This window comes from Perna viridis, chromosome 6 (assembly GCF_037379345.1).
Source record: "Perna viridis isolate PV_CMFRI_1.1 ecotype Kerala chromosome 6, ASM3737934v1, whole genome shotgun sequence".
In the NCBI taxonomy this organism is placed as follows: Eukaryota; Metazoa; Mollusca; class Bivalvia; order Mytilida; family Mytilidae; genus Perna; species Perna viridis.
In genome coordinates this window covers 38,186,158-38,200,689 of record NC_142450.1, presented here as the reverse complement: position 1 = coordinate 38,200,689, position 14,532 = coordinate 38,186,158, and the positions used below count along the sequence as shown (strand labels likewise).

The 14,532-nt window shown below is 32.3% G+C and overlaps 1 protein-coding gene across 1 annotated transcript; it reads right to left on the bottom strand.

The window, feature by feature from the left end:
• Positions 1–732: 732 nt before the first annotated feature.
• Positions 733–4,323, bottom strand: LOC148614851 (uncharacterized). Its single transcript, XM_088589277.1, has 2 exons — positions 4,164–4,323; positions 733–2,541 (listed from the first exon to the last, which is right to left on the bottom strand). Exon 2 carries the CDS (start codon positions 2,529–2,531, stop codon positions 1,161–1,163), a length of 1,371 nt encoding a protein of 456 aa, XP_088445403.1. The 5' UTR covers positions 2,532–2,541; positions 4,164–4,323; the 3' UTR covers positions 733–1,160.
• Positions 4,324–14,532: the final 10,209 nt, after the last annotated feature.

Genomic DNA, 14,532 nt, shown 5'->3' with positions numbered 1-14,532 from the left:
CCGTTGAACATTATAACATGAATCTCAAACATGGTCAAACATGTACTTCCTGTTTAAGATAAAAGCAATAGAAAATCAATAAAAATTGTCACGATACACGAACACTATAATGCACATAAAACCATGAATATCCATCCAACCTTAGTATCTACGGGAACAAATAAAAATTTTGAGGACCAATTGTTTGAAAATTTCAACCATGAATTATGATAATACCCCTATCTCTAGAAATCTTTGCTACATATCTTTTTAAGTATTACTATTTTTATGAAGATTCTTATAATGATGCATTAGTTGCGTTTCACTATATACATGTATATTCCCTTTCTATCCCACTTGCACATTACTTGCTACAAAGTGTTAAACTTTGAATAAACGCATTTAGCACAAAACGCAAATACTCTACAGATGGTTTTCCTTATATAATTATATTTAATGAAAAAAAAGAAACCACTAAAAGCATCACAAAAATGCTTTGTCGCGCAATATGAAACAGTAGATAAAAAAACTAGTAAAGTAAAGACTTATCTGATTGAAGAACCTTTTAAAAGTAAACTTTGCCTTTGCTGAAAAGGTGTTAAGGATGGTAACAATCTGCAGAATATCCGGTATAGATATGTGCATGATTTGATTCTTACTTTAAAACGTGTCATAATGACAAGATAGCACTATCAAATCATGTCGGATTTTCTGATATATGTGTATATTGAAATATCTTTAACAATTTTGAAATCTTACGTAGGAAAATATTTAATAGGAAATAGATAATATGAAGTAGTATACAAATACAATATTACATTTCAATGATTTTTAGTCACTATAGCGCCTTCATAATCTCTGACAAATCTCTCAGGTTGGTGTCCGACGTCTGTACGACACACTCTTCGTTCAGATAAAACGTACAGTGTATATAGATATTAAACAAGTTACATATAGAAACATTGTTAAGTATTCATCTAAAACAAAATGTGTTGATAGCAGTCTATCTTTAAATCATTACTATCTACAGTCTTCAATATTTAATAATTATCGAAGCTCTGTTATACGATCGAATACCTATAATTCTCAAAATATCAACAATTTGATTTCTCTGTTGAAAAATGTTCTTGTTTTATAAAAGGTAAACACTATACGGACGATAATACAAACATCTTTCTAGGTCATGTATCACAATCAATCCAAGCACATTTGATAGCTTGTGGATCAGCGATGTTTAAATAGTCATTTCCAAAGGAAACAGACGGCTTAGCGTCCGGAAAAACTCTTTGCTCTAGTGCTTCCAGAGTATTCTGAAATCCTTGATTTATTTCGACTGATGGCCTCTGATTTTTTACCAGATTATACGCTTGCCTGAGAAGAAATTCTTCCTGGCTCATCATATATTGGATGGCAGCGACCGGTGCACGCGAGTTTCCGTGATAACTGAATATCAGAACACGCCTTCCACAACGCTTTGAACTATCAATAAATTTATTAATTTCATCAAAATATTGTTCAATATCCTCTGTTTCTTTATCGTCAATACGAATAACCAATCTGGACCGGAAGTGACGGGCTTCATTTCCACAGAGACAAGGACAATGAAGCTTTTTACCCGAAGGTACTTGCGAGGCAGACATATTACTCATGTCAACGAGCGAGTCTATTTTCAACTTGCAGAGCAACGGTTCATTATAGGCCGATTCCACACTACCAATGTACAAATAGTCCAACAACTGAGAAACGAACTCGTTTCTGTACATTTTAGACTGTAAACACGCTGAAATATGTAGAGAAAGGTTACTTCTAGGTCTATTATGTAGAGATAGATTGCTACTTCTTGGTCTCTCAGCTCGAAGTGGAAGAGATGGAGAATGTGATTTTCCTATGTTTGGTTGGTCGGAGTAACTCCTCTTTAATGCTTGTTTAAACACAGTCAGATTGTTTTCTAGTTCCTGCACACTCTTACATTTTTCCTTTGGCAAGGAATGTGTGAACGAAGTAGTGAACAGAAATTCGTTTTTTGGTGATTTTGGTGCCGGGCTGAGAAGATTAGGAGATACTTGACTCGATGATTGTTCCGAAGGTCTTGGAACTTTGTTTTGTAATTTGATCTCCGAAAGATAATTGGCACTTTTCGGTCGAACTGATGAATCGACAGGGGTGTATGGCCTGTTAAGGTCTGGACATGAAACGTTTGGAGGAAAGTTTTTCTTTGGATCCTGTTTTAAAGAGCTCAGAAACTTGATAGGCAAAATATGTTTGGTTACTAAACTACTAAATTTAGACTTTGTGCTTGGTTGCGACGGTTTTTCAATGTTGTTGCTGTTTGGATCTGAGTTTTTGTTGTTCAGAAATAAACTTTTGAAAGATTTAGATCGCTTTGTTGCAAAGTCGACTCTACGTTCTTCCGGTGTTGGTTTTGATGTAACTGTATCCTCCTGACTGGTTACACAGTACGATATGTCCGAACGTTTTGGTATGGAATATGGTCTAGAAGGCTCAAAATGATTTTGTATGCAGTGTTTTGCACATGAGTTTCTTGTAGACATTATATTTCATCTGAAACAAAAGTTGATGATTATATTTAAGTTGTACATCAACAACTCCTCAAATGGCAGAATATAACAGTAAACTAAACAGAAATCATTCTTATTAACAACAAGCCAAGGAAGAACACGATTACGATACAGTCAGATTTTTGCACTGCCATTGTTCTTGTTGGTTATTATATTAACCTTATTGGGTTTTTATTACCGTTTTTCATTTATTTGAAGTCGTATTTGTTTTGAAACATATCAATTAAAAACATGAAACTGTATACCAATGACGCTTGTAATATAATATATAAAATTATCACATGAAGTTTTAACGCGTTTATCAGCAGACAACTTGGTGAGATATTCATCATTGATTTTGAAAGAACAATTCAATTGACCTTAAATATATTTACTTTTTTAACATGTGCTCGGCATTTCGAGTTTGATAGTTTCAAAATGTATGACTTGCACATGAAAAACATTATATATTTTCATATGTTTTAAAACATACGTTTTGGACCAGTATGGTTTACATATGTTTCAGTGCAATTAAATTGAAATGAAATCATGTTTTCGAAAATCATACAAAAATAGCAAAAAGAAATTGCAAAATTAAACACAAAACAAGACAAACAAAAAGGTAAAACAAAATACAACAATTAATAAAAAAAAATAATGATAATAATAAAAATCATAATAATGATATAAGAAGATTTGATATAGTGAATATGTAAAAGAGACAACAACCCAGCCGGGATGAAAAATGTCAGCTCAATGTCACCCACAGGTCTTCAGTGAATGACGTGGTAACCCTCACATTAAAAAAATAATAAAAAAAAATAATAATAAAATAAAGTGAAAATTGAATATAAATGTAATGAACATAAATTTAACACAACGCGAGTTCAAACAATAACAGCAGAGCAGAAAACGGAAAACACCCACAAAATCATAAAATAAATCCCATTGGACTAGACCTAACTGTAGGCCAGTGATAGCGGCGAGTTTTATAGAAACAACTACTGCACTTAAAAAAATAATTTCAAAATGGAGAGAACTCAAAATAACCTGTCATTAGTGCATTTCAAGACAAATTAAAGTAATCAAAATATAACTTTTATTTATTCAAGCCCCCCTTCCCACAAATAAAAAACCAAATCTTAAAATTTTAAATTAAACGGTTTAAAATGTATTAGGGACTTGTATAGTTTTTTAACGAAACTTAAAAGATAAAAAAGCATTTATGAAAATTATAAAGTTTCCCCTGAAATATTGAATATTTACCTGTTTTTGACGTAAACAAAGAATATCCGACATCTACTAAGTAGTGTGCTCGAAGAAAGCTCTGAGATTGAAAACATTTATTTAAATTCTCTGAGAATTAGGTAATCGATTTTTATTGAGTCAAATTTCAATAAAAAGCTCAATTTAAACAAGCGATTAGACTAAGTATCAGATATTTACCAGATAACACTTTCAGAACTGTTCTAGTGACATCATACGTACAAATCCAAAGAAAACTAACGAGGTATCAAGCGTACAAATATTTACCAATAAACAGTGACTATCCAGGAAAATCTCATTACATTAATCGTGATTGATTTTGCTTGAGATATTTGCTTAGAAATATCAATTACTGCTTACCTCGTTATAATTATTGAGCTGAACGTCTTGAAATAACGTTCACTTCAAGTCGTCTGCTCAGCTGCACATATTAAGCAATATAGAAAACATCAGGGCAAAAGCGCACCTTCCAGAATAGTGTCGTCAAACTTTTCACCTGTATCAGGTAATATGGCCGCATGTAATTCGCACCAGACGACAAATATGACGTCACACGCGCGAGGATATAGAATCAATAGAATTTTAGCGGAGTTTATACAGAAATTTTCATTGTGACAAGATAGGATAAAGAGCTGTTGTTCTCACCTATTGTTCTGCGAGACAATTAAGACTGGAAATAATAACACTATAATATCAATATAAATTGTTGTTGAACATATTTAATAAAACAGAGGCTTTAACGTGTTCATTTTTTGTAGTTGGATTCCATCATGACCAGACACAACTAGAGATGTTAAAACGAAATTATTTCTTGCTTATTTTTACACCCTACATGTTGATGACATAGAACGGGTCATATAACTTGCTAGATTTTACACAAACAATAAAACAATAATGGCAGAAATACTTAATTCGTTGAACTTTTATCGAAGACGTATCTCTATATTTAAAGTAGAGAACATAATACATATAAAAACTTTAGATATCTAAAGGAAAATAAGCCAAAACACACAAAGAACCTAAAATACTTGTAATCTAAACTACCATAAAAAACAGGTAAATAATCAAATGTTCTGGAAGGGTAAGCATGTCTTGCTCCACCAGCGGCACCCTTCACATTGCAAAAACAAATTTAAAATAACAATCATATTAATAATGCAAATTTGGATATCTTGTACGCATGTTTCAAAGATTAACCTCCAATCAGCCGCATTAGAATCAAATGCATAGAAAGATCTTAATCCAAAAACTAAACGCATACAAGAAGTACTCAAAACCTAGACTATCGAAAAAGGAAGTCAAAAAACGTCATTCCTCATACTTTGTACGAAATAATTCCAAATCATCTTCCAAATAAACAGAAGAAGATGTTTACAAAATGGTGGAATATTTAATCGACAACATATTTGTCCAGTGTAAGGGACGCGTTTTTCAACAAACGGTCGTCATTCCAATGGGAATACATTGTACTCCTCTACTTACTTGCTGACCTTTTCCTTCACTCTTATGAGACTGACTTTATAGCTGATCTGATCCGAAAGAAAGAATATCGTTTAGCTAAATCCTTTAATATGAGTTTCCGCTATATAGATAGCGTATTATCTTTAAACAATCCTAGTTTTGGGGATTTGATACATCGCATCTACCCCAAAGAACTTGAAATAAAGGATACTACAGACACTGTGAGGTCAGCCTCATATCTTGATCTACACTTAGAAATCGATGGTAAAGGAAAACTATTGACCAAACTTTACGACAAACATAATGACTTTTTATTCAAAATTGTCAATTTTCCTTTCATCTGTGGCAACACCCCTTCAGCACCTGCGTCTGGAGTGTTCATATCCAACTCATACGTTATGCCAGAGCTTGCCGAGACTACGCAGACTTTTTGTAACGCGCTAGAATTCTAACAAATAGACTTCTGGAGGAGGGTTATGTTGCTACAAGATTGACGTCATCACTACGAAAGTTTTATGGTCGCCATCATGAACTCGTGTATCGTTACGGTATATCCATCTGCGCCATGAAAACTGATTTGTTCAATGTAACATAGTTTTCCTTTCCCCTTTCGTCTACCCTGGACTTGACTTTTTATGAGCAACTCGGTGGATGTTTCTAGAAAAGCAGAGGACGCTTACCCTACCGAGGCACCCGGACATCTTGAGAGACGGAATACCTTAACCACGGATGCTTCTTTAACCACAAGGGAGAGTTTTCTCTTAATACCACCAATATCTCTGAAAGTCAAGATTTTATTCCATTTGAATTTATCAAAAATGACATCCTATAGATAGCAAAAAACGCATATGAATGAACTAAGGACAATAGGACAATATGCACTAGATTTTCTTTCACCGTTGAAAGTATACAGTTTTTTAATGATTGTTTCTCAATTCCAACAGTCGAACACAGCTGTCCACAAATTTCAATAGCAATTTACTGCTGCGAACTTTAGGTTCGAAACACGTGTCCTACGTGACTAAATTGTGTTAACCTCGATATCCTTCAGCTTGATGACTTCATTTTACTATTAAACAAGATTAAACACACGAAGTCAAATTACTCCCCTAGCATGGACAGTCTTAGTTCAACCCCCCCCACCCCAAACGAACAAACGATTTGACGATGCAATTGGGATTATCCCTTTCATTGTTAGCGGTGGGCGTACTGGCGCATATGCACATAAAAAATTAAAATTTACATGTATGTACATGTACATAGTCTTAACCTTTTTTGAATAGTTAGTTAGGGTTTGGGGGTGGGGGTACACTTCCACTATAAATATAATTTATATGGTCGGTGATGGACAATTTAGAGTTATTTCTATTTTTAATATGTTTCAGATATGAAATTTGATTTTCCCCAAGTCAGCGTATTTTTGTTGAAATTTTAATTCTCCTCGATTGCGACTGTGTTTAACTGATTTGACTATACCTTTGATAAACGTTGCTGATGAGACTTTAGGTCCGAAACACGTGTCCTGTGTGACTTAATTATGATAACCTCTGGCATATCCTTGATGACTCTATTTTATTTGGTCTTGCCTCGAAGTATAACTTTGTAACGTTTAAAATCAAAACAAATTAGGGAGAGAATTGTGATAAATCCGTAAATATTTCAATTGGTAGCATCTCGTTTCAAATGACCACAGATTCAATATACAACAGACCCGCCATATGGACATTCATACTTAAGTTTTTCCCTTGGCTATAAAAAAAATAAGACCACCACCCCTACTCATGGGCACATTTTGTGCACTAAATTCCAATCATTGCTTATAGCTGGAACGTTTGTTGAAACGTAAAACGAAGGCAGCATGATAAACGAAACCGCTAAAACATTTTATATTACACTATGCATAGTAAAACATATCTAAATCGAATCCTGAATAATACGAAATCCTTTCTCAAACAAGGGGCGGGTCCTGGTTAGGGCGTAATCGGCGTACGCCCCTTTTTTTCAAAGGGAAAGAAAATCTGCTAAAAATTGTAAATTAAATGAATATGGCAATTTATTATATTCATTTATTTAAACATGTCACAATCTAGTTTCCTTCTATACTATAATATAGTTATATTAGTTCGCCAAAGGCAAGTTTCACTATGTAGAAATAAAAATAATGTTTGACATACATGTATATCTATAGCGTTTATGGACAATCGGGGTAAGTTCGAGCATACAGAATATGTCATCAGCTGTAAGAACTGAAACGACATGTAATAACTTACATTTAAACTTCCTGAGAATCTCATTTTTTCTGCTTGCCCTTTTTGTAAACCTTTGGTTGCTATACAAGATCGGGGGAATTTCACGGAAGAGTAATAAAGGGAACCAAGATTCTGGCAAAAATCAAATGGATGAAATCCAGGGACAAAGACCGGACATGCAAAACAGACACACACAACAAAGGACAAAATAACACAAAATAATGCGTACAAAGCAACAAAACCTGGGAGCATAGACAAGTTGCACCGGTAGGATAAGCGACCTCTGTTTTTTTCTAGCTATGTTTCTGCTCATAAAAAGACAAGTTCGGTGTAGGCGAAAAGGGGAAAGGGAAACTATGACACCTTAAACCAATCAGTTTTCATGGTACATACGGATACACCGTTACGATCCAAAAATATTAAACTTCTGTAGTGAAGACCTCAATCTTATAGCAACAAAACTCTGTTCTAGAAGTAAATGAAAACAGAAATCGGTTACAGCGAGTAATACAGTTAACCTCAATAGATAGAGTTGGTCCTGCTTTAATTACCTGATGAATTTGAAATGGATTTAAAATTAAAGTTACATTTGTTGTGGATTGTCCTACACTACAAAAGACATTCCATTACAGGCAATGGGCATTTAATCATGAAAATGCCATCTCGATTGCCTAAGGTTAACTATACTATTCACTGAAATACAAAAAGAACCATCAAAATGTAATAATCACGAACTGAAAATACACTTCTTATTCATAAAATATTAGCAAGTTTGAATGTCAGCTGTATTCGCTGAACGACTTTCTTATTTCCATGGAAACAAGACAGGTATTCATGAGTAAACTTAATTTACGTTGTTGCTTTTGAAATTTTCGACTTGCCTCGTATTAACTTATTAATCAAGAAACGACCACATAAGAATATCATATAATTGCAAACTATTTTGGTCTGTAATGAAGGTAATTTTATTCAATTTGATACCGTACTAAGAAACACAGAGCTAGATTTACTTTGAATAGATTAAAACCCATTTTATGTTATTCATTAAGGAGAATAAAAGTGATAAATCAATAGCTTATGCTTTTAAATGAATTTTTGTTGTATCCAATACTTTGCTAACATATTTTAATCTGCTTCACCATTCTTTAAAACAATATGGTTATTGTAGAAATATATTTAAAAGCTAGCAATCTGAAACGAAAATAAATGTAACGGTCCTAAATTGTGTGCAGAGATTCTCGCATTGAAATCGTGTATCAATATTGTTTAACATGCTACTATAGTAGGTGTTACTACCTGTTAGTTCTTTATTGTGGTTTCATAAGAAACCTTAAATTGAAAGTTTCCTTAATCCTTCATAGTGTTCTCAAGTATTCAATTTTAAGCAATCTGATTGGTCAAAATTTGAGATTGTTTATCACTAAAATTGTGATTTGTAAGCTTATTGGTGCCCCCTGATTGCTTCTTTTTGGTATTTGTTCAATTCAATACAATTCATTTTTTAATTCTCTCAAAGCAAATAACAATGGTATGGAAAAAACATTATATTACAAAGTATTGCAATAAACATATATTTACAAATGTAAGAATGTTGGTACAATTTACAATTGAAAATTCATAACTAAATGAAACAAAGAAAAACTAGAAATACTTTGAACAAGCTCACAAAGAGAATATCCCCGCTTCAAATGGACTGAAATGTGAGACGATTGTTGGATTATCTCCCTTTGGCGGCATTCAAGAATAATTATACGAGTTCAAGCACATCGATATATGATACCTATAATTTAAAACCATTAATTTGTATTGTCAGCCTTTGGATTTATCGACAATAATCAAAATCCTTCATGCACATCTGCATTTGATACCAAACCTTCCTATAAAATATCATCAAAATCCCTTGAGCGGTTCAGGAGGAGTTGTTCTTAGAAGGTTTTCTTAGAAGGTTTTATCATGTAAAACTCTTAATTTGGATCATCTCACTTTGGAATCCTCCAACAGTAACCATATTTCTTCATGCCAATCTACATATGATGTCCCACCTTCCTACATATTTCATATAATTAAGTATCAGTCTTTGTGAGAATCAGATAGTGGGTGAAACATTTTATTTAAAACCCATCATTTTGAAAGTGTAATTTGAATATTTGCACCCTCAGAATCAAGGCTAAAAGACAAAATTGTCCATATCACTTTGTTAAATTGAGTTATAATTTTACCAATAAATAATCAACGGAAGATCTCTGTCAAAAACATTAACATTTACTGCAAAATTTCTGAGCAAATCCAGTGATGGAGAGATCAAATAATGGTCTTTTCAAATTGAGAAAACATCTTTGGATAAAATAATATTGTCAGATCAGTGGGTTTTCAGCTTCTTCTGATTTTACTTACACTTACATTGTTTTTCCCTGGCTTTTCTAGAACAGCTCATTATAATAAAGATGCGTGATCACAAACGAGCATTGACGTTTTATATTGACAACAATAACATAAAGAAAATATATTTACTTCTACTTTGTTATTTTTAAAATAACCTTGTATCTTATCGGAGATCAGTATGTTTTATACTGATTGGAAATAAGCAATTATTCATATCCATCCAATCCCTTCCACTTCCCGATATATGCTATTGAACTTTGTTTTAAATGTTTGTTGTTCTAAGTTCTATGTACCTATTTGTGAAACATCAGACCCAGGTGGGGGGAAACAATTGCAGCCTTATGTCTCACCGGAGACGAAGAGAATTAAATAGATTTGTGAAACATTGTATTTACGTTGTATGTATATTTAAGGGGTCATATGTTAGAGCCACTTCTTTGTCTTCTTATCACTTACAAAAATAACACATTAATTTGAATGATTAAACTTTCTTTCAAATATTTGTTTGATTTGTTTGGTAGTGGTAGAATGCAAAACGAGCTGCGTAGTTTATTTTGGCTCGGGGAATATAAAACATATCAAATCATATCCAAGAAACCTTGCAAATAATTCATATCTAAAAATTCTTTCTTTTTGGAAATACTACTAATATCCACGACTTTTCCAATAACGTCAATTAAATTATTATTTTAAATTATATTGCAATTAATTTATCTGAAAAGAACTTTTTTTATTGCGCACAATGTTGATAACATACTGTTAATATTTTGGTCCTGGTTAAATTTTCTTTTTTTCCGAGACGTATGCGTGCTTACCTTTCCCACAAATGTTCGTTTTTATTATCTCGAAAGCAAGTTCTGTGGCTATTTTGTTTTTAATCAAGACTCAAAAGTATGCTATCAACATCAATTTTAAGGCAGTTATTAAAACTGCAACGAGCGCAAAAAGAAAACATTTTTTTTTGGTTATTTGAAATGCGTTTCTTTAAAACGCACACTATGTACAAATCAGAAAGTACGATCAAAGCATTTACACATTGACAATAAATGATATTGATATACATAAAGAAATTGTGAATTCGTCATACAGGTAAATTATACCAAGCTCGTACGATATTCAAACACTTGATGTCTTTGATCAAATGATGTAAATGAAGTAAAAAGCAATCCTCCACAAAATCGTAATTAGCATAAGACATTTTCAGGATCACGTATGTAAAATTAATACATGTTCCAATTATACATTGTACTGGTAAATATCAGACATTTATACATATTTGATTTTCTTTGATCTTGTTTGGCAGTTGCTGTCTTTTTCTGAAGAAAATTCAAGAACAGTTTATTTATCATACGCTGTAAAGAGGATTTATAATTGAGGAAGCAACAGCATCTGGTACTGCTTCTTCATTTTGAAATGAATTATATCACCTACTACACGCACTACATAAATAGTTTTGAAAATGTAATGTGACACTATCACAACATATGATGGCTTTTCTCATGAAAAAAAATAAATAAAAAATAAACGTTTTTTTAAATTTCGATATTTTAGCGAAGACAGATTAAATCTGTGTCGTGAGAATATCGCCTTGGGATAGACAATGAATTGTGTCAGAAAAAGGAAAATCAAGGGAACCAGGATTCGAATAGGGTTCAAAAACATCATCCAGGGATAACGAATAGACAAATAGACACACACAACAAAGAACATAGAAAAACAATATAACACTCATATAGGAAAAAAGTATTGAGCAGCATGAACTCCTCTAAGTCTTGTGGCATGGACCAGTTGCACCGGTAGGGTAAGCAACGTATACATTTGTAGATTCATCCGATATGGTGTGAATTACAGATATGTGACGAAAACCATAGTTTGAATAAATATATATTTCACAGTCAATCGAAAAGTTAAATCCTAATGTGTTTAAGGCATTGCAATATTAAACTTATTTCATGTTAAAGGACAATGAACGGTTTAATCCTCAATTTCACTTATAGATGCCTGTATCAAGTCAGGAAAAAAGCAGAGAATTTCATATAGTCAGTTTATTCTTGATTTTGGAGATTATGCACTGTTCACGTCCCTTCCTGTTTTATGATTATGTGGTCGGTAATGTTTATTATTACCTTTATTGGACTTGCATGTCAATCGTACCAATCTTTTTTTTATTATTTTAATTTTCCTTAACTAATATGTCGAGGATTTAAGTCAATAAACAAGGTAAGCATTTTATTAGTAAGTGTAATGTCTGATTATATCAAAAGTTCATAGTACTTTTAGGCTGGTAAATACCCTTTAGCCTATTAGAATTGTATTACAAAGGCGATATTGAGTTTGTCTTAAGATTAGTGCATCACATTTACATATAAATCTGAAAAAAAATTCTTGTAATTCAAGCGGTTAAGCTGCTTCAAGGAAGTTTTCGTATTATACACTATAAATAACAAATAAAAAAGCTTCAAATTGGAATGATAACTGTTGCTTTGAATTAACAGAAATGTTTCAAAAGATTTAGTTGAGTTTTTAAACGAAAGTGGTTAGATATGGCATCCACACCGACGTATTACCCCGAGTCCGTATTTAGAAAAAATACTATATAATTGATTTACTTGATTAAAATCCTGTCATCCATTCCTGGACATAGGTCGTCGATAAGTTCACACTACATAATTAGCTACTTGTAAACAAAAAATGTCGGTTTATTCTTTCTTGGGGGTATTTTTTAGAAAAAAAGTTTAATGACCAGAACGAATATGTGAGCACAGGTTTTGATCTGAGAAAAAAAATAACCCTAAAGTTTTGTAAAAAGCGTTGGTTAACCTAGATTGACATTTCTAAACATTTACGTTTGAACGGGCTCGAAGAATCACCTTGATTTTTATTCCGAAAGCCTCTTTTACTCTGATTAATTAAGAATATAAATAGAACTTGTGGCCTGAGGGAGAAGTAAAGTTAAGCCAGCTGATAATAGACATCATGGGATTTTTTTTCAAAGTGGAAACGGTTAGTTAATTATTATTCACTGAAAACTTGAAGTTCACTTAAGATATGTGGACTTGTATATATGCTACAATGGAATAAAAATAAAATGGCATTGTTACTATTCACGATAGAAAAACTCTGAGTACCAAAAAAAAGAAGAAAAAAAAAGAAAAAAAAAAAAAAAAAAAAAAGAAAAAGAAAAAGAAAAAAGAAAAAAAAAGAAAAAAAAGAAGAAAAGTCAAAACAAGAATATTTTGTTTAAAAGTTATGTCTTTAGCATAATTCTATTTAGCCTATAGTGAATCCCAACTGTAAATTCATTAGCGATAGTGTGATATATTTTTTTGTCAGCTATTCGTGTTCTTCAAAATAAAATGAAATAAGATGACGGGTAAAACATTCAAATAAGAAGGTTACAATGTTAACACATATGACGTAATCCCACATCCCAACAACCCATTTCTGAAATGCAGTATAGGATTTTACAATGAATTAAATTTGAGAATGAACAAGGGTCCAAACGTTTCACTTTTTGTTGAACGTATCCTTGTAAATATTTCATAATATGGAATTATTTAAGTGTAACTAAGTGCTTCACAGGTCAAGCGATGTCTATTGTTCAAACTACGACACCCCCTTTCCCCCAAAAAATAAACAAAACAAAACAAGAAACATCACAATATTTAAAAAAAAAACATTCAGAAAACCAAATGACATGACTAGAAATATAGGCTATGTGCACTGGTACTTATGCATGCTAATCATTTATATTATGACAGGTTAAATTCATGTGGATTTAAGGAAATTAATAATAAATTAGTTAGCTTTCTTCTTTTCAAGAGCAACGCAGTTAGTAAGTGTGAGTAAAAAAGCTCAAAACTTTTTTTTATGAGAAAACAAAATTTATTACATACTAATGGCGAATACACTTAGTTTGAAAAGATTAAATCAATTTGTGTTCATGTTTTGACCTTGTGACCTACTGCATATTAAAGGCTATATATGATCCAAATGGAGATCACCGCAACAATTAGATATAGTGTTACGTTACGGTATAAAATATATGAAATAGAGAATGGTATATTCCAAGTCCATAGTCAACAAACACCAATTTTATAAATACACAAATAATAACACGACAAAAAAAATTCATATATAAAAAACAATCACTCTTATTTCTTTCCACTTGGCAGAGACTCCGTAAGTTGTTCGTAAAATAATACAAGAATCACGGCTGTTCTTACCATTAGCAAACGATACGTTTACTTGACACACATTTGATATAAATCGAATCCGAGGAATGCTATACATGTATCACCTCATCCATCATAAAAATAGACTGTTTTTAAATTAACCCTGAAACTCTGTAGTGTTTTGTTATATCACTTAAATTATCATATAAATTAGATTCATTAGCAATTTTTACTTAAGACAAGATGACAACCGGGATATACTACTGCAGCGATGACAACCACGTCAGGTGAAAGTAAGTCACTTTTCCTGACGATGAAACCGAAAACCACATAACAAGTGTTTGAAATAAGGATTAAAAACTCAACACAATATTGCATTATACGAAAAAGAGGATAGATATAAAAATAAAAGATATAAACGTTATATATATATAAATTTGAAACAATACCTTAGATGATATC

Excerpts from the sequence above, each read along its gene's own strand:
- LOC148614851 (XM_088589277.1), bottom strand. The coding sequence starts at position 2,531 with ATGTCTACAAGAAACTCATGTGCAAAACACTGCATACAAAATCATTTT.